We start from the raw sequence: 23817 nt of genomic DNA on the forward strand, positions 1-23817 counted from the left end.
ATTAACTCCACAGCCAGCCTGTCCTTGATCGCTCTATGTGACTGGAATTCACGACCCTGTGCCTGCCACCTGTTTAGACCTTAGATATAATGCTGGTAGCTGCCACTTTGAGCTCTGACTCTGCCTGCTGTGGGGCCTTGGGCACAGCCCGTCCCCTCTCTGTACCTTTCTTTTCTCTTCTGTAAAATGGACATAATGGTCGATTGTCTATGGCTGCATCGAACTACCCCAGAACTTAGAGGTGTGTGTTATGCGGTCCAGGGCAGGGACTCGCTGGGGCAGGGATGTCCAGGTGGCTCCTTCTCTCACTCGTCTGACATCTGGGCTGGGAGCGCTGCGTGGCCGGGGACCGGTTGGTGTAACTTCTCCCCACGCAGCCTCTCCTCGGGGCTGGCCTGGGCTTCCGTAGCGTGGCGTCTGGCCTCCCGAAGCAAGCATTCCAACAGAGGGGAAGTGGAAGCCGCCAGGTCTCCGGAGGGTTGGGTATGGAAACTGACGGTCTCACTTCTGTCATATGTTACTGGTCACAACAGTCAACACACCCAGATCCAAGGGGAGAGGACACAGACCCCACGTGTCCATGGAAGGAATGGGAAGAATTTGTAGCCCTCTTTAATCTACCGCAAACGGTATCCTTCTCCTCAGAGTTAGGGTGCGGACTCGATGAGGCGGGGATGTGCTCGTTCCGTCCTCAGACTGACCACAGTGAAGAAGACCGACGGTAGCAAGTGCGGACAAGCGTGGAGCAGCAGAAACACTCGTTCACGTGCTGGTGGAAACGCCAAATGGCACAGCTGCTTTGGAAACGGTGTGGCAGGTTCTTACGAAGTCACACGTGCGCTGACCCTACATCCCAGCAATTGTAAAGCGAGGTAGTTACCCAAGAGAGATGAAAGCGAGGGTCCACAGAGACCCGTACACAAATGTTCCGGAGCAGCTTCGTTCACGATGCCCCGAACCAGAAGCAACCCGAATGCAAAAGAACAAAGCGCCCCGAACATCATGGGTGCCTCACAAACGTGAAGCCCGGGGGAAGGAGTCAGACACAGATTTGCACGGTGGTGGAAGCCGGATCGTGGTCCACTCTGGGAGGGCGGTTGTGACCGGAGCCTTCTGGGCTGATGGGATGTTCTACACGTTGGCTGGGGTGCTGTTGATGCAGATGTGGGCACACATACACATTCGTCCAGCTGCCCGCTTAAGGCCGAGCCCTTCGCCGTCTGTCATTTCCTACATTCAAATGAAAATAACTGCTTAGCAGGGTGCCGGCTCTGTGGGAGGTGACCCATGCACGGTGCCTCGTCGTGACGCCGGTGAGGATTTGTACGGCTTCCAGCTCAGTGCCCTCTGGAGTTTGGGCACCTTGTCCGAGCCCTCAGAACCCCACCCCTGGCAGGGAGCAGACTCTTACTTTGCTCACATGGATGGAGAAAATTCTTTGTTGGCCTTGGTCCAGCACTTGCATTTGGCATTGGTGTGTGTTCTTGGGTCAAGTGCATTTGGCTCTCCTTCCTGGAGGCCCTGAATCATCCTGGACAGCCGTCTCTGCTCAGTGATAACCCCCACATCCGCTGCCCAGACTTCTGGGCTCTGGAGGCCAGCTCTGGGGAGGTGTGGGTGACCAGGCTGGGGAAGGGTCTGCCAGGTCCTCAGGCCAATAAACCTGGCTGGGCGTTCGTCCTGGCAGAGGCTCAGCCAGCATTGATTCTTCACTGACCTCTCTTTGCTCAGATGCATGTGACATGATGGTGTGAAGTGGGTGTGAGGAAAGAAATGTGTTGCTTTCCTTTGACTCCCCTGTAAGAAGCGAAGCGCCCAGGGCTGCCACGGACGCCATGCTGGGAGACTCTAGGGAGCGGTAGGGACTATGGTTAACCAAAGGGGGCAGCTGTACCCAGCTCTAGCCGATTGCTGTCACATGGGACACAGACTCAGGGCGGCCAGGTCCTCTGCTTTTTCACAAGAAGCTAGAAATCTGGGCTTCTCGGGAAATATCCTTCGTTTCCGATCGTGGCACCTGGTGTGCGTGCGCTTTGGTTTTTCTCAGGCATGACGCAGGCTGACTCTGCAAGGCCTGGCAGAACATGTGCACAGACCTCTGGTGTCACTGGTGGCCTCAGACCAACCTGGATAGGAACCTTCCATCTGCCGCTTGGTAGCCTCGTGACCGTGGGCCGTCGCCATTTCGTTTCCCTGTCCTTGCTCATTGTCCTCAGCCACGAAAGGTTGAAGACAAAATCGTTTGATTCACAGGGCCTGTTCTCAGCACGTGGCGAAGGTTCGTGGGGTGCTGCTCTTGTGCCCCTCCCACCCTATTTTCCGCCTTCCCGTTCCCAGCTCATGGGGAACCACAAGAAAGGTTTGGGGGCCTTTCAGACCCCCGGGATTACTCTCTACTTTCCCCCCACGCACGTGCAGCCTGCCATCCGGGCAGCTTTAGCTAGCTCCCCATGGCCTGCAATTCCAGTAATCGGAGAGGAGCCTTCAGAGAGGGGCCTTCTTGCCCGGCCCCAGATGCTCTCTTCCTTGGTTTCCTTCAGAGCTAGAGGAAGGGAAGGACGTGCTCCGTGAATCTCCTCTCTGCAGCATTCCCTTCTCTCTGGTCCGTGGGTCACTAGGACCAGGCCCTCCTGATTTTCTTTGTTCTCACCCTATTCGTTGTTTTAGAAATTAGCAGAAAGAAAAGATTTGCGTTTGATCCGCTGTGTCCCGACCCTGCTGTGAGTTACCTACTCTTCGTTGAGTCACTGAACCTTGGTGATTTCTCCAGTTTAGCCTTGTGGGGGGGAGGGGATGGGTCTGTCTCTAGAGATTTGGCCTTGGGGGAAGAAAGGGAAACTATTGAGGGCTTTTTCCTGACAAGGGGCAAAAATGCAGGTGCCTACAGGAGCCAGGCAGGATCTGGACCTGAGTGAAGGGGGCAGGGGGTGAGGCATTAGGGAGGGGTGGTGACTGTGTCACCAGGGAGCTCATGCCCCACCTGGAAGTTGCCGCCACTGCTCAGCCCAGCCTTCCGTGCCGGGGAGACTTAGGCGCAGTGTTGCCAGAGGGGCTGACTTTTAAGACACCTTGTAAAGCCCCACTTAATCACTTGAGTATTTTATTTATTTATTTATTATTTTTTATTTTTTAAAGATTTTATTTATTTATTTGACAGAGAGAGAGAGACAGCGAGAGAGGGAACACAAGCAAGGGGAGTGGGAGAGGGAGAAGCAGGCTTCCCGCCAAGCAGGGAGCCCGATGGGGGCTCGATCCCAGGACCCTGGGACCATGACCTGAGCCGAAGGGAGACGCTTAACCACTGAGCCACCCAGGCGCCCCTCACTTGAGTATTTTAAAGCCATGTTTATATGTTTTGTTTTGCAATAGTTTTAGATTTACAGGAAGAGAGCAGAGATGGTACAGAGGGTTCCCACACGCCCCTCAGCCAACCCCCCCCCCCCCAGGGTGAGCATCTCACGTGGCCACAGTACCTTCGCCAGAACTAGGAAGCCCACATGGGTGTGTTGCTCACTAAGCTCCACACTTGATTCTCCTTTCGCAGGCTCCCTACTGATTTCCTCTTTCTGGCCAAGGTCCCACGGTGCATTCGGTTGTCCTGTCCACTTGGTCTCCTCCTCTGTGACATTTTAGTCTTTCCTGGCTTTTCGTGACCTTGGCAGTTTTGCGGAGCTCTGGTCAGGTATTTTGTAGAGGGTCCCTCAGCTTGGGTTTGTCTGATGGTTTTCTGGTGGTTGGACGGGGGTGGCGGGTTTCTGGAGAGAATCCACAGAGGTGGCATCATGTCAGGGGCGCTTGGCCCCCGTGGTCCCCTTCCCGTGGCCTGTGTCCCGTCATTTCTTCCTGACAGACTCTCATGGATTCCTGTTGTCCTTCGAGTTATAATCCCATATCGCCTTATGTATTCTCTTGTCCAGATTATTCCCGCTACGGCCATTTGGCTCTTTCCGGTTGGCTCCTGTGTAAACACTCCCTTACAGAGCGCCTGGCTGGCCCCATCACTGGAGCAGGCAACTCTCGATCTCAGGGTCGTGAGTTTGAGCCCCACACTGGGCATAGAGATTACCTAAGGAAAAATATGTTTAAAAACAACCAAAAAACACTCCCTTACGTTCTGGAACTAGAAGATTCTCCAGGGGCTTGTTTTCCCTGCCCCACCTCTAGAATCAGCCATTTCTCCTAAGAGCCCCGCTTGAATCTTAAAGTTGGAAATCAAGTCAAATTAAAAACCTCAGACACTTTGTGAACCACACGAGGTGCATGTGTGGGCCCCATCCAGTCAGAGGTGGTCTTGTTTAACCTCCAAAGCATTCTTTCAAGAGAAGTACTGTATGGTCCCCATCTTATAGACTAGGAAACCGAGGCACGGGGAGGTCAGGGCAGAGACGGAGGCCAGGCGGCATGATGCCAGATGCCACCCTCTCAGGACCTGTCTGTACCCTTGTGGGGCCAGGACGTGGGACAAGAGTGTACCCAGGACAGTGACTTGGAGCCAGGTGCCCAGGGAGATGGCAGCACCGTGACCAGAGGAGGGGACCAGGAGGGAAGAGTTTGGTTTTGACACTCAGGGAATGGGGTCGCTTCTGAGACCCAGGGCACATCCTGAAGGACGATGGGAGCAGAATTCCAGGAGAACCACAAGAAGCCTCATGTGTTAGGCAGAAAAAGGAGGAAAAACAGATAGTTTTGCAGGCATTTTTGAAATTAAAATTTTGTGCTGAGTTGTCACTGTGTTAGTTATCGATTGTTGGTTAACACACTGTCCCAAAACTTGTGGTCCTCACTACTTGGCGGCGCCTGGGGGTCAGGTGTCCGTGCGGCCATGCTGGGTGGTCCCTGTGGTCCTCCTGGCCAGGTGTTGCTTCTGCTGGGGCAGGACCACGTCCAGCGAAGCCAGCAGTTATGTGCCTCAGCTCCTCTGTCCCTAGCCACGCAGGCCTCACTGCCATGGCAATTGGCTGGTGATGGAGAGGCCTGGTGAGAAAGAAGATGGGGGAGGGAGAGGGAGCGTGCATGAGCTAGAGAGAGAGAGAGAGAGAGAGAGAGGAGGCCAGCAAGCTGGGGGGACAGTCCTCTGGAACCCTGTCCCCAGAGTGACCGCTCTCCTTTTGGCTGAGTCGTCTCTGTTAGAAGCGAATCGCCAGGGCCGGTTCACGGGCCAGGGGAGGGGATCCCACAGCGGGCTTGAATACAGCAGGTGTGAATACCAGGAGGCAGTGGTCACTGGGGACCATGTCAGGAGCTGTGCCAAACACTGGTGCCAGATGTTCTCTCCTCACCTGCGTGCCAAGGAAGCAAGAAGCAAAGGCAGGCTCAGAGGAGTGTGGTGACTTGCCCAAGGTCACACAGCTCACAGTGGGTAGAACCGAACTCAGACACCAGGCTGAGTCCTGCGCCCAGCTCCTGGTGTTCCCACTGGTGTTCTGTGACTGTCCCCACACCCCCACTCCAGCATGGCTTTGGAGCTTAGCTGAAAACAGATTCCCAGCTGACCCCAGACATAGAAGGGCCTGGGAATCGGCATTGGAAAGGTCTCCCGCAGGGGGTCCCGATGCTCCCTAGCATCTGAGAGCAACTTTTGCCGCCTCCCTGCACCATAAGGAGATGCTAACGTGGAGATGGAATCTCTCTCTCCCACACACCGAGGGGTTAGGCTTGGTCCTTTGGCTCTTAAAGAAAATCGAGGCATAGGCGTCTGATTTCAGTGCCCAAGGGAAGGATGTGGCTTCGTAAAGGTCATAGCCACTTTCGGAGCCCTTCCAAGCAGAAGCAGTGGAAACTTAAAAGAGATGCTGTGTGGGGGGGGATGCTTAGCGCAGCGTCCACAGAGAAGGGCGCACTCGGATACAGGAAAGCTGTGGTTTTCATTCACATTATTAATGAATGTTAGTAATTATTATCGACTTATTAGTATCATTAATTTCAGGGCAGTGAAAACTTACCTCAACTTGGGTTTAGAGAAGAGATTTCGATTTCTTTCCATTTGCTCCAGTTGAGTGGTTTGGAAAATGGGTCTCTTTCGTTTGGGCCTGCTGTTGTCAGGTGTTTGTGGGGGTAACAATCGGCGGTTCAGTAAGTAACACCTGAGTAGGTCTGGGGGCCCGAGAGGCGGTGGGCTATCCCTGTGCAGGATGCCGCTCGGCCTCTTGGCCATCTGCGAGGTCTCTGCAGACCCTGGGCGACCTGAGAGACCGGCCGGAGCCTGGGGTACCAGGGCAGGGGGCCTGATGAGCTGTTTTGTTTCTTGCAGATCAGGAGCGACACTTCGCAGATCTTGGAGGAAAACATCCCGCTCCTTCAGGCCAAAGTGACAGAAATGCGTGGCATCTATGCCAAAGTGGACCAGCTAGAGGTGTGTCTGGGATCGTGAGCTTTCTTTGCGAGATCCGTGGGCTTGTTCTGGGTCTTTCATCCTCTCTTCTGAAATGCCAATCCGGTCTCGAGCACATCAGGCGTTAGACCCAGTGCAGGGGGTTGTTGGCCAAAAAGGGGCTGTGCTTACTTGGTATTTTTTTTTTTTTTAAGATTTTATTTATTTATTTGGCAGAGGGATAGAGAGAGAGAACAAGTAGGCAGAGAGGCAGGCAGAGGGAGAGGGAGAAGCAGGCTCCCCGCCGAGCAGGGAGCCTGATGCGGGGCTCGATCCCAGGACCCTGGGATTATGACCCGAGCCGAAGGCAGCCGCTTAACCGACTGAGCCACCCAGGTGCCCCTTACATGGTATTTTTAAAAATATGACAAACACGAATTTATATAAAGTACCCCACTTAAAAATTAGGGTACTTTTTAAAATAAGAATCTGACTTCTAAGCCGCTTTTGGAAATTCAGAAGCTTTAACAGCACTTAGCCCACATTTCTTTAAATACTTTAAATACTTTAATCTCAGGGTTTATTTCTCGAGGTCTAAATACATGAAGTATACACATCGTAAGTGTATGGCTCAGTGCATTTTTACACACATCAACTCCCATATGAGGATGACCCAAATTGAGAAGTAGAACATTTCCAAGCCCTGGGCTGTGTTTTTGTAGAGCTAATGGCCGCTGCCCCTCAGATGGGGCCCGTGTCCTGCAGCTTACCACAATCCCCACCATGCCCTGTTGCCTCATTGCTGACTTACTTCACCCACATCTTATTTGTGGGAGCCCCAGGCTAAGCCCAGGGCATCTCATTTTTCTCCTTGCTGCACTACAAAGTTGACACCCTCACTGTCCCATCTCCCGGAGGAGGAGCATAAACTCCAGGAGGGAAGCCACTTTCCCGGGGTCCCACCACTCATGCCTTGAAGCTGGGACTTCAGCTGGCATCCGCTGGAGCCCAAGCTCTTCATCGTTCCCGGTGCCCTCAGCCTGGGGTCCTGGCTCCTTACACAGTGAAGAGCCCGGGAGGCTGGGAGGAGCTTGCCATTTAATTGCGGTCACCTGGACAGAGGGGATGTGAGCCCCTCCGAGCCGTGGAGGAAAGGAGCGTGGCAGTCCACACTGGAGTTAGCAGAGAGTTAACGTTCTTGTCAGGAGAGAATGAGGCAGGAATATAATTAAAACTTTGCCCTTGGAATAGCTGATTCATTTGAATTTTATTCCACACGTTTGACAGAGGAAAGAAAATGTGAGGATTTGAAGCCCTGGTTCTCGCCTCGTTGGGTTGGCCCAGCCCTTCCCATGGCAGGCAGTCTGCTCATGCTGAGGGCCTACTGTGTGCCACTGCGGGGCTCTCACAGTGAGAGAGACAGGGGCCGTCCGTGGCCGTGTTCCAGCAGGAGAGACCTGGCCACAGAGCATTCCTATAACCGTAACAAATAGCCACAGACTTAGGGACTTAACACAACACGGATTTGTATCTTAACAATCCTCCTGAGGTTGGAAATCCAAGATGTGTCTTATAGGCTAACACTGAGCTGTCAGCAGGGCTGGTTCCTTCTGGAGGCTCTGGGGAGCCTCCGGGTCCGGCCCTTGCCCACCTTCCAGAGGCTGCCGGCATTGCTTGGCTCATGGCTTCCACCCCACGCGTAGCTTCTTCCAGACTCTTTTACTCTGCCCCTCCTGCTTCCCTCTGACAAGGACCCTGCGATGACATGGGGCCCACCTGGATAATCCAGCATCATCTCCCCATTTCAGGATCTTTAATCCCATCCGCAAAGTCCCTCTGGCCCTAGAAGGTAATACGTTCATAGGTTCTGGGAGTGAGGATGTGGACCTCCGTGGGGGCACATTTAGGTGCTTGGTGAGGACCACTCTACTCTTCTGGTCGTTGCTGCCACAGGCCGAGAGGTGAGTCTGGCCGGGGCGGCTGCTCGCCGCTCTGCCCAGTTGGCTGTGGACCCCGGGCCCTTCCAGGGAGCTCAGGACCACCCTCAGATCAGTGCCGCCTGCCAGGAGGGGCTTGGGGACCACAGGGTGACCACTCGGGCAGGCACTTGGGCCTTTCTCAGTTTTAGTATGAAAAACGAATGCATACAGGGCACCCGCTGTGAGCCAGGGACTCGAAGTGCTTTCCTGGTAAGAAGGTGCTCCACCTGGCACCGCCCCGGGAGGAAGGTCCCGTTATGGGTCCCCTTTGGCAGAGGGAGCAGGGAGGCACAGAGAGGTGAGGTGATCTGCCCACGGCCACACAGCTGGGCGGGGGTAGAGCTGGGGTGGCAGATGTCTGCTCCTGACCGCTCCTCAGTGCCCAGCGTTGGCTCTCCTGCCTGGACCGCGCCCTGGTCTGAAGCCGGGGCGCCTCTTGCCAGAAGTGTTCGCACCCGTCAGTACTTGCCAGCATGTTTGGGAACAAGGGGGCTTTCCTCTCTCCTCCCTGTCTTCCCTCCCTCCTCCTGATCATAAAAGTCGCACAGTTTCATTGTAGAAAAGACGAGGTAGGTAGGAGTCCCCCCTACTCCCAAGGCGCGGCCACCAGCGCGACAGAGGAGGTGGCCCTCCCGCTGTCCCCCCCCCCCCCGCCCCGTCTGTGTTGGAGCCTCCCCGAGTCAGGCCTCTCGCTGGCTGGCGGGCCCTTCGGAGGCTCTTCCAACGCCGGCAGCGCGCTTCCCCAGCGTCGCCTCACACTCCCCAGCAGACTGACGCTAGCACGGGGAGCACGGGGAGCACGGGGAGGACGGGGAGGACGGGGACCGTGGGACCCTCTGCTGTGTTTCACAAGCAGATGTGCCTCTGCTGGGGGGCAGCTCCCCGGCCCCGTGGCCCCTTGTCTCCCGTCCGCCCCAAATCTCGTGCGGCTCATCGGACCTTCCAGCTCTGCCCCCGCCAGAACCCTGGGGCGGCAGCGGCGCAACGGCATCTTTTTGCTCGGGCTGCTCGCGTCCGTGCCCTCCATCCAGCGGAGCCCCTGCGGGCCCGCCGGGCTCTGGTGTGGGCCTCGGGACCGCCTCGGACTCCGCACCTGATCCTTCAGGACCTACATTCTGGAGGCTGACGGATTGTGAATAAGCAGACAGGAAGTTCGGAGGCTAAGGAGGGCTAAGAAGAAGACAGGGAGGGCGCCTGGGTGGCTCAGTCGGTTGAGCGACTGCCTTCGGCTCAGGTCATGATCCTGGAGTCCCGGGATCGAGTCCCGCATCGGGCTCCCTGCTCGGCGGGGAGTCTGCTTCTCCCTCTGACCCTCCCCCCTCTCATGTGCTCTCTCTCATTCTCTCTCTCTCAAATAAATAAATAAGATCTTTAAAAAAAAAAAGAAGAAGAAGACAGGGAACCCGGGGGTCGCCACGGTGCCGGGGGCTGTGGTAGATGAGGCAGTGAGGGAAGGGCCTGAGAGATGGACAGAGAGCAGGACCCGGCCTGGAGAGAGCAGGTGGAAGGGCCCTGTGGTGAGTGGGGCCTGCGTTTTCAGGGAACCCAAGGGAGGCCGGTGTGCCTGGTGTGTGGGAGGGTGAGCAGGCAGGGCTGGGGATGGTGGGCTCCTTGTCGGCCTTGGCGGGGGGCGGGGGGGTGTGGCATGAGCTTCCTTCTGGTGAAGGGAGGCTCCCTCGTAGGGCCCAGCCCTGAGATGTCCTCCTTCCTCTTCCTGGTGAGAGAAGCTCTCTTCCAGTCCACTGTGGGAACAAGGCAGGTCCACAGAGGTGAGGCTTTTGTGACATGGCTCTTCGGTGGCCTTAGCCATGTATGCATGCAGCACACACACACGTTCACACACGTGACCACGCACACACACTTAAATACATGCGCATGCAGACACACACGAACACACGCAGGAACACGTACATGCACGAACACGGACACTCACGTGTGCTCAGTGTGGAGGAAGGCATGAAGAGATACCACAAAAAGGAGGCAGATGGGTGGGTTGAATTTTTCTGGGCCTACACAATATTATTTTTTTTTAATTGTGAATTTATTGCTAACATTGATAAAAACTGGAGACTTTTCATAAAATCTACAGGTTTTTGTTTTTTTTTTTCAAAATGATACCTGACATTTATTGAGGTCGATATGTGCTAAGCACTTAACTGCTTAGCAGGGTTGGTATTATTTGTCTTCAGTATAGTGGTACCATCATTATTATCATCTAATGGGTAAGAAAATTGAGGCTCGTGGAAATTAAGTAAGTTGCCAGAAAGCACACAACTAGTAAGTGACGGAGCCTGGATTCTAATCCACAGAGTCTGACCCCAGAGTGTTCTCTCCCTCTTCTCTCTCTCTCTCTCTCTCTCTCTGTTTTTGTTTTTTTTTGCACCTGGGAATTTTGTATCAGAGGCCTGGAGCGGAGTGGCCCCCATGGGCTTGGACCCAGCTTTCTGGGCCATCCTAGCCTCCACTCAGCCCTCCTTCACCTGCTGGTCACCTGCCTGCGCCTTAGCAGCCTCTGAGTTTGAGACTCTCTGCTATCCCCATCAACTATTAAAGTGAGCATTTTGGCAGTTTCTAAAGAGCTTATCTTTAATAAAGAAGGCTCTGCAGTCTGATGGATATGCACCTGACTCCTCTCTCGGCCACTTGCTGGCCGCATGACTTCAGTCAGACAACCCGACCCCTCTGAGCCTCAGTGTCCCTCCTCTGTAACATAGAGGCTAAAACTAGGGTCCCCATGGGGAGAAGGTGAGAGGACACAGTAGACGTCTGGCCAAGGCCCCCCCGGGGAGCTGTTACTGTTACGGTCAGGGCGTCTGAGGATGTCCCCGCTGAGCAGGCCCCGTGTGACCTCCCCGGGAGCACACACCGAGGCCAGCCCCTCTCCGCAGGCTGGAGCAGTGCGGCCAGGACTGTGTTCCAGTCTGTGGCAGATGTGGCATCCCCGGCTCTCCCTTCTCTCCGCCAGGCCTTCGTCAAGATGGTTGGGCACCACGTCTCCTTCCTGGAGGCCCACGTGCTTCAGGCCGAGCGGGACCACGGGGCCTTCCCGCGGGCTCTGCGGAGGTGGCTGGGCTCCGCCGGGCTTCCCTCCTTCAGGAATGTGAGTATCTCCCCACCGCCCGCCTCCTGCCAGACCCCAGAGTGGGGAGAGGGGCTCAGGAAGTGAGAGTTCAAAGGGCATGTCTCACTTCCACAGACAGGAAATGGTGTCTGGCTGGCTGGCTGAGGGACTGCTGGCCCGGCTAGAGTGTCTCCGTCCCTCCCTTGGGCGCCTCTTCTTGCCCTGAGCTTTGAGCTTTGGTGCTGTGACCGCCTGCTTATTCATCTAGCATTTATTGAGCGCCTGCTGTATGCTGAGCACTATGGTCCTTCCGGGGTTACCGCAGTGAGCAGGGACAGCCCCTGCCCTCCTGTCCTTATACACCTAAGGATGTGCTCAGGGTGACATTCAGAACTCAGGGTGGGTCCTCCTTCTGAAGGCACGAGTTAGCCTCCAGCTGACCAGAGGGGCTGGGGACGGTGCAGGGCCAGCCTGCACGTGGCCCTTTGTAACTTGCAAAGGCCTCTTCCCTCCACATCTCTGCTTCCCTGGGATCCTCCCTACAACCCCAAAGAAACCATCATTGTATCCGTTTTGCTGATGGGAAGACTGAGGCCAGACTGATTCTGCAGCGGAGACCTTCAGTGTTTAAGACACATCTGTCTTTGCAGCTTATTATCTGCTGGTCCCCTAGTCCAGGGGACACTGGGCAATGTCGAGATATTTTGGTTGTGAGCTGGATGTGAGGGGGCTGTTGGCATCTAGTGGGTAGAAACCAGGGGTGGTGGGGCCCCTCGGTGGGCCAGTCAGTTAAGCGTCTGCCTTCAGCTCAGGTCATGATCCCAGGGTCCTGGGATCCAGCCCCGCATTGGGCTCCCTGCTCAGCGGGGAGTCTGCTTCTCCCTGTATGCACGCTCTCATTCTCTCTCAAATAAATAAATAAATAGATCTTTTTTAAAAAAGAAAGAAAGCAGGGGCGCTGTTATACACTCCGCAACGTACAGGACAGCCCCCCACGACAGAGGATTCTCTAGCTCTGCACACGAGTAGTTCCGAGGCTGAGAAACCCCGTCCGAGGCTGCATTCGGTCATTTAACAGTGGTTCCTGTCAGGTCTGTTCCAAGCGCTCCGTCTGCTGGTTTCTGTGGCACCTCGATCTCACACCAGTCTCTGGAGGAAGGATCTTCATCATCGCCCCCACTTTACAGAGAGGGAGACTGAGGCTCTGGGAGGTGAAGGGACTTGTGGGAGGCCACACAGCCTAGTGTGATAAGGCAGGGTTGGACCCGTCACAGCTCAGCCAGCTGCCCTGTCCCGCCCCTCAGCGGGGTCTCTCACTGTTCCTAGGGTCTGCCTGGGGGTCCCCCCTCTGCTCTTCCAACCCTCTGCCTGCCCGCGCATCTCCACTTGGTTGACCGTGTTCCAGGCGCTGCACCAGGCACTTCGTGTGTGTGGACTCATTTACCTTTCCCAGCCATCACGTGCACTGGGCATCAGCGTGATTCCGATTCGGTAGGAGATGCAGTGGAAGTTTGGAAGGTTTCAGTGGTTGTGGTCTTGCAGCCCACAGACAGCATTTAGCTGGTGTACTCATTCTATTTGGTCAGGCAATGTTATTTCAACGGTGTGACTTGGGATGCCTGACTGGGCTTCCCTGTCTGGTCCCTGCCGGGAACCCGTTGCTCCGTCTTGTCTTACACCTGTGCTACTCACTTACCTGCCACCTGGTGAGTCACTGGCCCAAGGCCGGTAACAGCTAGACAGTGGCCTCACAGATCTCATGGTCTTGAAACTCCTGTTGATCCTTCAGAACCGAAGTTAATGCCACCTCTTCTGAGAAGCCCTCTGGGATTGCCCCATCTCCAGACAGATGCAATCTCTCTATCTTCCAACAGTGATGATGTCAGGAGCTGCTTCTCTGTCCTCCTCTCCCTTGAGCTATGGTGACTGTTCCTTGGTAAATAGGAACCTCCCCCCCCCCCCCGCCTCCAGTCACACAGTGCTGATGGTTTAGAAGCACATCGGGGGGAAAATCAGAGGACCTTGGCTGCCCATGCCTCCAGCAAGTCTCCTAACACTGGGGCCTGTTGGGCCCTTGGTCTTTGCACTTTCCAATCTTTTTCTGTGATCTGCAGTTGTCCCCATGTGGTTGGCACTAGTGTCCCCATTTAGAGGCAGAGACTAAAGCTGAGAGACAGAGAGTTGTATCTGAGCTCGGTGCTAGGTTTGGAACTCAGGCCTGCAGGCCTCTGAAACTGGGGTTCCCCTGCCCACTCCTGAAGCTGGGCATGCTGGGACCTGCGCTCTTTCATCTCTACCAGACCTCGGGAGGTGGGGCCCCCCCTAGGCCTACCTGCGGTGACTTGTTCCAGGAAGTGCATTCCAGCCAGGGGTGGTGAGTCATTCAGCAACCCAGCATGTTAAACTTGGCCCCAGGAGGGCTTTGTCTGGGGCAGGTGGTGCCCGTCAGTGTGTGCACGCGCGTGTATGCAGACCCAAAGATGTCCAGGGCTGTACCTGCACTGAGGGTGTGAGCTGGAGGAGTCCTTCTAGAATAATGATCGTCACAGCTTGTGGTGGGGCCCTGACTGCAGGCACCAGCCATTCCCACCCTGTGAGGTAGGTCCAGTCGTTGTCCTGATTTTACAGAGGAGGAAACTGAGGCACCAAAGAGTTGAATTGCTTGTCCACCCAAGAAATTGTGAAGCCGGGATTCAGATCTGCGAGTGAGGCCTGGGCTCAGGGCCGGTAACCTGCACCACTTGGCCCTGCATCATCGCTGTGCCTAGTTCTGCCCCTGGGACCACTATCTGGGAGATGGGGGTTCTCCTAGAGTGCAGGGGTGGATTCCCCCAAAGCCAGGATTCCACACTGGCTCCAGCCGATTCCTCTCAGTGAGTCCACAATAGGCCTTCCTCCCCTCCCCTGACAGTGTGAAGTGCCCCCAGCCCCAGATTCCATCTCCTGCCCTTACCCACCCTCTTCAGACTCCCTCCGAGGGTCCCCGAGGTCCCCATGGAGTGAAGGGTTGGGCAGGGGTTTCGGGGCTCCCTTGGCCCCGTGGGAATGCTGGCAAGGGATCTTGTCCACGTAGTGTGAGCTGTAGCACTCCCCTGAAAGCCCACCACCCATCACTGCGCCCCCATGACCCTTCCAGAGTCAGGGGAGGGGTGGGGACCCTCTCGTGGGGCCCAGGAGGGAGGGCCCTCAGCTTTCACCCCTGGAGCTGGGCAGGGGCCTTTTGGGGTATGTTTTTCCCCCTTCCTGCTAGCCCATGAGCTGAAGCAGGAGTTCCTGGGGAGGGCGGGGGGGCACGGAGAGAAAATTGGTCCTTGTTTTTATTAACTTGGCCAGCCCCACCTTCCCTCCTTCCTGCCCTCCTCCTTCTCCCTCCTCCCTCACTTTGCAGATGTAGTGGGAGGCCCAGGGAGGGTGCAGGGCAGCTGGGCCGGGGTCTCCCCGCACCCCAGGAACAGGGCCAGGAAGTAGTCCGCCCAGCCCCGCGCCCAGCACCAGGGACCCGGACCGGCGCCTGCCCATGTGACAGTGCCGGGCTGTGGCCTGGGCTGGCCTGGCGGGGCCTGGGGGTGCCAGCCCGAGGATATACCACCTCCTCACGAGCTCCCCTGAAACCCAGGCCTTTTCCTCTGACCTGAGCTGCCGGAGAGGCAGGCCGTCGGTCCACAGGCTGAGATGAGGGCTGGCCTGGGACCCCAGGCCCTCTGTGCCCAGGTACAAGAATGTACGTGGTCCGTGCCATGATTTTAATGCTGATGCACGTGTGTTTATGAGACATTGGTCTCTATCTTCGTGCTGTACTATGTAAAAGTTTCCCGTTACCCTTTTATATTGTTTTTTACGGTGTTCCAAGATTTTTAACTTGTAGCCTTTAAGCATTGGACTTCTCTCTCGCTGTAGCTGGACCCCATCTCCGGCATGTTTTAGTTGTGTGTCCGTGGGCAGGTCCCTTAGCCTCTGTGAGCCTCAGGCCGCTCAGCTGTTGGGTCACGGGCGGCAGCACGACCAGGGAAGCTCAGCTTGACGGGAAACGGGTTTGGTGTTTGATGCAAAGTGACGAAGAATAGTGGTGGGAAGAGAAAGGAAGGGAGAGACTCCAGAACTCTCCGAAGGACGGTTCTGATGCTGAGCATCGGCAGATCCGAAACGCCAGCTTTGCCTGGAAATGAATGGAGTGACCCGGGACAGACTGTCCAATCGTTCAGTGGTCCGCAGGTATCGTGGCGATGGTGACACAGAGCCAGCCCTGCGGTGGCAGGCACCGTTCGCAGCTGGTCAACGCCCCAGAAGGTGGGGGGAGGGGTGCTGCTTTTATCCCCTTTGCACAGGCGAGCAAACTAAGGCACAGAGAGGTTAAGTAACTTACCCAAGGTTACACAGCTGGGCATCAGGATATGAACCCGCTTTCTCAGCGCTGTCCTCCGTTGCCTTGGGAGAGAGCTGTGATCTCCTCCCCCAGAAAGCTTGTGTCTAGTGGAAGAATACAGGCAGTGACCAAATCCTAAGAAAATTCAGTACATAGGCATTTCAAAAGGGGACCCTGGCTTGCCCTGAGGGAGCCAAGGACGGCCTCCGAGGAAGGGCCCCATTAGCTGGGACCTGGATGATGAGGAAGTCAGTGTGACATTAGGAGAAAGGGTGCACAGAGGCCCTGAGGGGGGGCAGGGGACAGCACGCACGGCAGAGCAATGGCAGGATGTGCAGTGTGGCTTGGCCTAGTGAACAAAGGGGAGAGTTGGGGGACATGGGGTCACGGCCAGGTTAGGCAGGGTCTCGGGCCACACACAGGTGTTTAACACAATTTTGAGGGCAATGGGGAGCCATGGAAGGGTTCATAGCAGGGGAGTGACGTGGTAAGTCCGTTTTGCTTGGAGAACCGCCAGGCTCCTTCTCTCCCCTGAGCTTGGGCTGGCATCCAAGGTCGGCCGTGCCATGTTGAGACCTGAACAGTGTCGTGTGAGAACCGAGTGGGGTGAGTGGTACCCTCCGAGCTCCTGGGTGCAGTTGGTAGGAGTGAGAGTCCTCAGCCTAGAAACGTCCCATGCGGTATGCCCTGAGCTCGCTGGAATCCTCACCTCCCTGGGCCTTGTGGGGTTCCAGAGACCCCACCTGAACAGGTGGCTGTCGGCTCGGGTCAACACAGGGGGCCCCCCACACCTGGAGATCTTTCTAGGCATGTGCAGAACTGGAAGTGTGAGCTGGAGCCACGGGGCCTTGGGCCTCGGCAGGGCATGGGAGACCATGTCAGGTGTCCCCTTGGCCCAGGCCCCGTCACAGCCCCCTGGCCACCCTCCCTGTGTCCTGCTGACCAGGCCTTCCTGTCTGCGCCCATGCCCGGAGGCACAGAGAAGCCTCGCTAATTTGTTTGGTTTGTTTTCCGTCGAGCCAAAACGTCGTGTTCAGGAGGTGTCATTTTGATTAATTTTCTGGTGGATAAGAGTGTGATGCTTTCCAAGGAAATCTCTTTGGCTAACAGCAAAACCACTCGGGGCCAAGTGGTAACACCCACACAGAGCCAGGCTGTCCGGGTGGGCTTCAGCCCAGCCCGGCCCCCCGGCCCCCTCCTCGGCCAACAAAGGCCCACGGGCAGCCTGGCAGCGTGCAGGAGCGCGTTTGCCGCCGAGACACCGTGAGGACTAGCGGGACCCGCGGCGACTGTGGAGCCCGCGCCTCATCAAAAGGGGCACAGATTGGGACGCCTGGGTGGCTTGGTCATTAAGTATCTGCCTTCGGCTCACGTCATGATCCCAGGGTCCTGGGATCGAGCCCCACATCGGGCTCCCTGCTCAGTAAAGAGCCTGCTTCTCTCTCCCTCTCTGCTGCTCCCCCTGCTTGTGCTCTCTCTCTCTCTCTGACAAATAAATAAATAAAAATCTTTAAAAAAAAAAAGGGGGGGGGCAGATTGTCTGGCAGCTCACCGGCATCCTCGCTGGAATGAGGTGATGGCCAAGTGTGACCCGATTTTCCTATTTTGGAGAGAGAGCTGGACCTCGAGAGTCTTCTACGAACCTTCTGGTGTCTAAAAGTCAGCAGCAAATGTTTCTAAATGGTAAGCGCTGTGGGAAAAATCTGTGGCCCCTGTGGCTTGTGTCTAGCATACTCCCCAGCTCTGGACTTTAGGCTGATGGCCTGTACCTCCTCAGAGGTTTTTGGAGGCAGGGAAGAGTGAAGAGGCATCTTTTTTCCCTCTCTGCGCCGGCCCCAGCGGGGGCCCTTCAGCCCTCAGTAGCAGCGTGACTACCAGCCTGCAGTTTTCGTGAGCATCTACTATGGCTCCAACGATTGCAGTTCTGTGGAGCACATATACGAAGGGCTTTCTGCCCTGTCTCTGCTTCCCATAACAACCGCAGAGGGAGCTGCTGTTATCCCTGTTCACTGGGGAGGAACCTGAGGTTCAGAGGGGTCTATATACTTGCCCAGGGTCACTGGGCCTAAGTGGCAAAGCCAGGATTTGACCCAGCTTTGACCTTGGTCGGTGTGTCTGTCCCCTCCCTCTGCGCTCTTTCTAAGGCCTGGGACCACAGCCTCAATGGTCGCGGTCATACATGGAAGATCCTTAGGTCAAATCTGCCCTACCAACGTATGTTCTTTGCCCAGCGTGGGGTATGTGTGTGTGTTTAATCTGAATGAGTTGCCAGCATTTAAAAACCACATTTCACATAAGCATCTGTACTTGTCTTCTCTTAAAAGAACATAGGTCTGGGCTCCTGAGCAGCATCCCTGCCATCTGGCCCAAGTCGCCCATGCTGGGTACCTGCCTCTGGGCCTTTGAGGTTCCCACCCAGGTGGAGCACGTAGTAGGTGTTCAGGAAATATTAATCAGTGGATGCTCTTCAGGCTTCCATGGCCCTTGATGGCCTCCCCCGATTTCTCAGGAGGCGGTCTCCAGGCCGTGCAGAGCTGGGATGAGTGTCCCGGCCTGCCCCTCTCCCCTGCAGCCTGGGGCCGCCTCTTGGGTTTTCCTGGAGGTAATGGAGGCTGTGGGCGGAGCAGCCCTGCCCAGGCGGGCCTGTAGGAGTCAGCAGTGCCAGGCTCGGTGTCTCCTCCCCTCCAGCTCGCTTGCTCTGTGCACCCCCCGGCTCCCTCCCCACCCAGCCCAGCAGAGGGAGGGAGGGAGGGAGGGAGGCTCTGGCTGGCTGGGGACGCCTCCCCCTCCCTCAGCCCAATCCCCCTGGAGGGGTGACTCCCGGAAGGAGGCATGGCTTGGCTGGGGCTTTATCTGGCGGTGGAGGCCGAGCCAGGCACCAACACAAAGAAGGCAGAGGAGACTCCAAGGCTCCTTCTCCCCGGCCCTGAACTGGCCTCTTCTTCTCCTTCTGTCCCATCATCCCTTGCGGTGGAAATGCAACATGAGCAGATGGCAAATACTAATGCAACAGTGGAGGGCTGAGTGGCGCTTGATCCCCAGCCCCCCTACTCACCAGCCATTCCCCCCCCTCCCCATCAAACTGGCCCTCCGTGAGCTACATACTCACACGGTCATGGATCTATTTGACTCCAGATATTTGGTGGCATGTGTGCTGGGGAGGGACCGAGGCTCCTGGCAGGCTAGTTTGCGAACCAGATTCTTTTTTTTTTTTTTTTTAAAGCATTGCATTCTTGTTGAGACTTTGAGGGTGACTGAGAAGAAAGTTCCTTTCGACAAGGACGGGTTTCTGTTTCACGGGGGCTGCTCGTTGAAGCCCATGTGGGAGCATTCCAACTTCTCCCTGGTGGGTGGCGTGCAGTGAGCCCTCTCCAGCGCCGCAACCATCAGCTTTGGCGTCCACCATCGGCCTTGCTGTGACCGCAGCATCCCCGGGGCTGGTGGACACCATGCCCTTTGCACATGCTGGTCCCCTCCCTGCCTAGGATACCCTCCCTGCACCCTGCCTGGTAATGTTGATTGATTGCTCAAGGCCAAGGGGAATGTTACCACGTCTGGGAAGCTGCCCGTGTACCCCCGGGCCAGTATTCCTCGGGGCTCCCCATTTCCTGTCCATCCCCTGGTGTCCTAGCACCTCAGGGTGTCATCTGTATCTTCACCTGTTGTTCCCCCAGACTGAGTTTCTCAAGGGTGGGGACGGTCTTATCTTTGACTTAATGGTAAGCAGCCGGAGCGCTCTGGGCTCTTTGGACCAGCGGGAGCCGGCACTTTACCTGGGTTCATCCTCATGCCCACCTGTTACACAGGTACTGTTACCATTTCCGCGGTACAGATGAGGAAACTGAGGCTCAGGGGAGTTAGAACATTTGGACCTCACCAGGGATTGGTTCCTTTGGTCCTAGAGCCCCATGTTCTTCGTGCTCCAGGGGTCGAAACACTGGGGTCAGGTGGCCCTAAATGCGGCCCGGGGGCCGGGCAGGGACTGCCGACTGAAGAGGCAGCTGCCCTCAGCACCAGCCCGGGACTAAGGCTCCGAGTGGCCTGACGTTGGCCTTCTTTTAAAAAAAGAGAGGTTGGAGGGGCGCCTGGGTGGCTCAGTTGGTTAAGCGACTGCCTTCGGCTCAGGTCATGATCCTGGAGTCCCGGGATCGAGTCTCGCATCGGGCTCCCTGCTCGGCAGGGGGTCTGCTTCTCCCTCTGACCCTCCCCCCCTCTCATGTGCTCTCTGTCTCTCTCATTCTGTCTCAAATAAATAAATAAAATCTTTAAAAAAAAAAAAAAGAGAGGTTGGGAATGCAGATTTTGATGTGAAATCGATTGATTTTGAAAAGAAATCTGAGGAGACCTATTGGCTCCCAGGCCTCCTATGGAGCCTGGCCAGGTGTGGGGTCAATGCCTGTTTACTGAGGGAGTGGGAGTGTCCCCCTCAAGGTCACCCTTCATAGATTCTGCTCTCCCTGTTCCCATGTTATAATGCACTGCCCCCCCCCCCGACCCCCAAGTGTAGACCAAACCCCTGTGGTACTCGGAGGGGGCTAGCTGAAAGCATGGTTCAGACCAGGGCCCCGCAGCCTTGGCACTGCTGACACTCAGGGCCAGATCGTTCTCTGCTGCGGGGCCGTCCTGCACATCGTATGATGTTAGCAGCGTCCCTGGGCTCTGCCCAACAGATGCCTCCATTTATGACCATCATAAAAGTCCAGAAATTGCAAAAGTCCCTGGAGGCAAAATCGCCCTGGGTTAGGAATCGCTGACCCAGATGAATGACGGTTCTCAGAACCGGGCGGTCGTATGTGGGGCTCATCATCGTCCCCTCTTTGCTTTCTTGTGTTTCCGGTAAATACGGAAAATTTCCAAATTAAGGAGTTTATTTTTTTTAAAGATTATTTATTTATTTATTTGAGATAGAGCAAGAGAGGGCACAAGAGCATGAGCTGGGGGGAGGGGCAGAGGCAGAGGGAGAAGCCGCCTCCCCGCTGAGCAGGGAGCCCGATTCCCAGGACCCTGGGATCATGACCGGAGCCGAAGGCAGACACTTAACCAATTGAGCCACCCTGGCGCCCCCCGAAATAGGAGTTTAAAAACATGAAAGCATGGGTTCTAGAGCCCAACAGCCCTGGGTTTGTGCCTTGGCAGAGTTGCTCACCAGCTCTGTGGCCTTGGAACGGGGTCTCACCTTTCCCCTCTATGAAATGGGGGAGCAGTGCTCAAACCTCATGGAATCGGGTTGAGGGTGGCAGCCTGCAGGATTCCCTTTTTACTTGGCAAACTCCTGTCGGGCACCTGCTCGGATGTGAGCACTGTTTGGGTGCTGAGGCTCATACATCACTAGGTGGGGGAGCCAGGTGAGGACGTCCTGCATGGCAGGCGCTGTGCTGGGTGCCCCGGACTGAACTCGGGCCTCAGTTCCTGCTTGTTGTAGTGAGGTGGGCAGCCATCACTGGCCCATTTTATAGAAGAGCAACCGAGGCAGGGAGAGGTGGAGCCGCTTGCCCGCAACCAGCCAGAGGAGGGAAGAGAAGCAGCCCAGGTGCCCCCAGCCGCCTGGCTCCAGAGCACCTGTGGGGTCACACACTGCCTCCGGGGACCGGGATTCGTGTGTGCGGCACTCAGCACGGGGCCAGCACCCCGCAGCTGCTCTGAGTGTGGGCTGCTGGGATCCGTTTTGTAGAAACTTCCTTTTGAGCGACTGGGGGTTCCACCTGCACCCCCAAGAGCTGGTGCAGAGCTGCCGCCCATCCCACCGGTGGGAGTTGAATGGGGCAACCCCCTCTTCCCCGAGCCACCGTCGCCCCTGGGCCGGACTCCCCCCTGCTCATGCCAGGACTGCAGCTCACCGCTGGCCGAGGACATGTCCCAGGTGAGGCTGGGTCATTGGGGGACAGGCACCGGGGGCATCTGGGGTCCGCCTCTGAGTCCCCGCCACTGTCAACACATTGGGGGCCAAGCTGGCCACCACGAGGGGAGGTCAGCCCCTGTCAGGCTTGTGTCCATCTGGATGCCATCTCCGAAGCGTTCATCTGCCCGTCTCTGCCTCTCTCCATGTGTCTCTGGGCTTCTGTTTCCTCGTGTCACACGCACCACACAAAGCCTCACCGTGCCCCCTGGCCCCCCTCCCTCTTCCTCCCCTCACCAGGACCCCTCCCTCCTCAGATAGAAAGAGGGGTGGAGTGGAGGGGCCCCCAGGTCTGAATCTGGTCCTATGTGCACCAGCTGGGCTCCGCCGTGGACACCCACCGCCCCTCTCAGAGCCCTGGTGTCCTTGGGGACGTGAGCGCCCCGTAGGGGGGAGTCCTGCAGTGACACGCGGTACGTGGGAGCCACTAGTAATACCAGCTGTGAACTGAGCACCAAAGGGTGACGGGATGATGAAGCCGGGTCCCCGCCTAGGCTCCCGTCTCCCCAGAAAGTACAGCTCCCGGGCGGGTGCTATTAGCAGCTAAATCTGAAGAGGGCTGCATGCCCCCGACGCGTGACAGAGAAGGAGAGGGGGGTCAGAGCAGTGGCTGCCATGGGAGAGGGAGGACTGGCTTGGCGCTGGATCGCCGACGGTGGCCAGCTGCCATCGGCCGTCCTGGTTCCGAGGGATGTGACGCGTGCAGGTGAGCCCTTCGTCAGCGCAGGTACTTGCGTGATGCCTGAAGCTGGGGTTGGGGCTTCTGGAGGAAGTGCGATCCCTTGGATGCCTGAGGGGCCTGGGAAGCTCTTGAACTTGGCTCTGTTCAGCTTTCTTCTGGGAAAATAAACCACGTCTCATTAAGCAGTAAATTCGTCCAGGTACCTGCTCCGGCTGATACCATCGCACCTGGTCTTGCTGCCAGACCTAAAGTCAAGGCCAAAGTTCCCGTTACTTGGAGAGTCCTAATAATTAACCTGGGAGCCTCAGTCGGAAGGGGGTAATGCTGGCTTTTAAATGTAGTGAGGAGCCGGAGCAGCGAGGGGCTGCTTCCAGGCCTGGATGTTGCTGAGCACTGGTGGGGAGGTGCCCACTGGGGCCTGGGTTGGGGGTCTCAGCACTGTGGCCCCCGCACCCCCTCTTCCCCTCCTGTGACCGGCAGCTCACAGCTGGCTCGGACCTGGCTCCAGAGGCCTCAGGCGATACCCCGAGGAGTGGGTGTCGGTGGGGGGGGGGCAGGGGGCGGGTGGGCAGGAGTGGCCCAGCTGGCATTAGTCGTTGGTGTGAGAGAAATGGGAGGCCACAGGCGGGGGGCTGCTGCTGGGGCTGGCTGCCAGTGTGTGTGCCTCCCGTAACTTGTCACTGATCAGCAGGTGTTTATCGAGTATCTACTGCGAGCCGGCTGCCTTGGTTGATAGATGAGCCATGCCTTTTAGTGGCTGGGGAATGTCCCCACACTTACAATTTTTGAGGCCCCTTGTTATTAAAAATCAAAGCAGTACCAGCACGCGTTCCCACAGCTGTGGTTTAGTTTAAATGTTCATGTTTTGAAACTGGAATGCATTTAATACTAAAAGTGCAATGCTATGAAATTGTACGCTTGGGCTCTTTCTGAGCTACTGACGGTATTTAAAAAGAATATGAATTCAGGGGGCCGTAATAGTAATGAAATTGGTCGGCAACCATCGGGCACTTAGCGCTTTCTAAGCACTCCGCAGTTACATGGGCGTAACACCCTGCAAAGTAGGAACTATCATTAGCCCTGTTACCAGGTGAGGAAACGGAGGCACAGAGAGGGTAAGTAACTTGGCCAGGATCGCACAGCTAGGCAGGGGGACCACTGCTGTCCGAGGGATGTGGGAGTGGGACGGTTTCCTGTGCTGGATGAAGGGACCGGCTGTCAGCACTGGCGGCTCCATGTGGGGCATTGGAGAGCATGTCAGAGCAAATCCAAGGCCCTCGGTGACCCCCAGGCCCCCACGACCCCCGCCTTCACGCACATCCTCATTCCCCGAGCAGTGAGCCACTTTGGAGGAAATGGGCAGATTAGGTAGGAAGCCCCTTAGACTTGGCCCCTAGATCCTCAGGAGGCCCCAGAAAGTGAGCTCAGCCTCCACCCAAACCCTGTGTCTGGTTTTCTTGAAAGAGTGTTGGGGTGTGTGTTGGGGGTGTGGGCACGTGGCCAGCCTGCAGGGTGTTCTCTGTGCC

The 23817-nt window shown here is 56.5% G+C and overlaps 1 protein-coding gene across 2 annotated transcripts in view; it reads left to right on the forward strand.

The window, feature by feature from the left end:
- Positions 1–23817, forward strand: part of BCAS4 (breast carcinoma amplified sequence 4) — a 55532-nt gene that overhangs the window by 17913 nt on the left and 13802 nt on the right. Inside the window, exons 3-4 of one of the 2 annotated variants that reach the window (XM_021685914.2) lie at positions 6251–6352; positions 11255–11389. In XM_021685914.2, the coding sequence (XP_021541589.1) occupies positions 6251–6352; positions 11255–11389 (237 nt within the window). The remainder of the gene's footprint in view (positions 1–6250; positions 6353–11254; positions 11390–23817) is intronic. The other variant, XM_021685915.2, reaches the window with a different exon arrangement.

This window comes from Neomonachus schauinslandi, chromosome 10, assembly GCF_002201575.2.
Source record: "Neomonachus schauinslandi chromosome 10, ASM220157v2, whole genome shotgun sequence".
Classification (NCBI taxonomy): domain Eukaryota; kingdom Metazoa; phylum Chordata; class Mammalia; order Carnivora; family Phocidae; genus Neomonachus; species Neomonachus schauinslandi.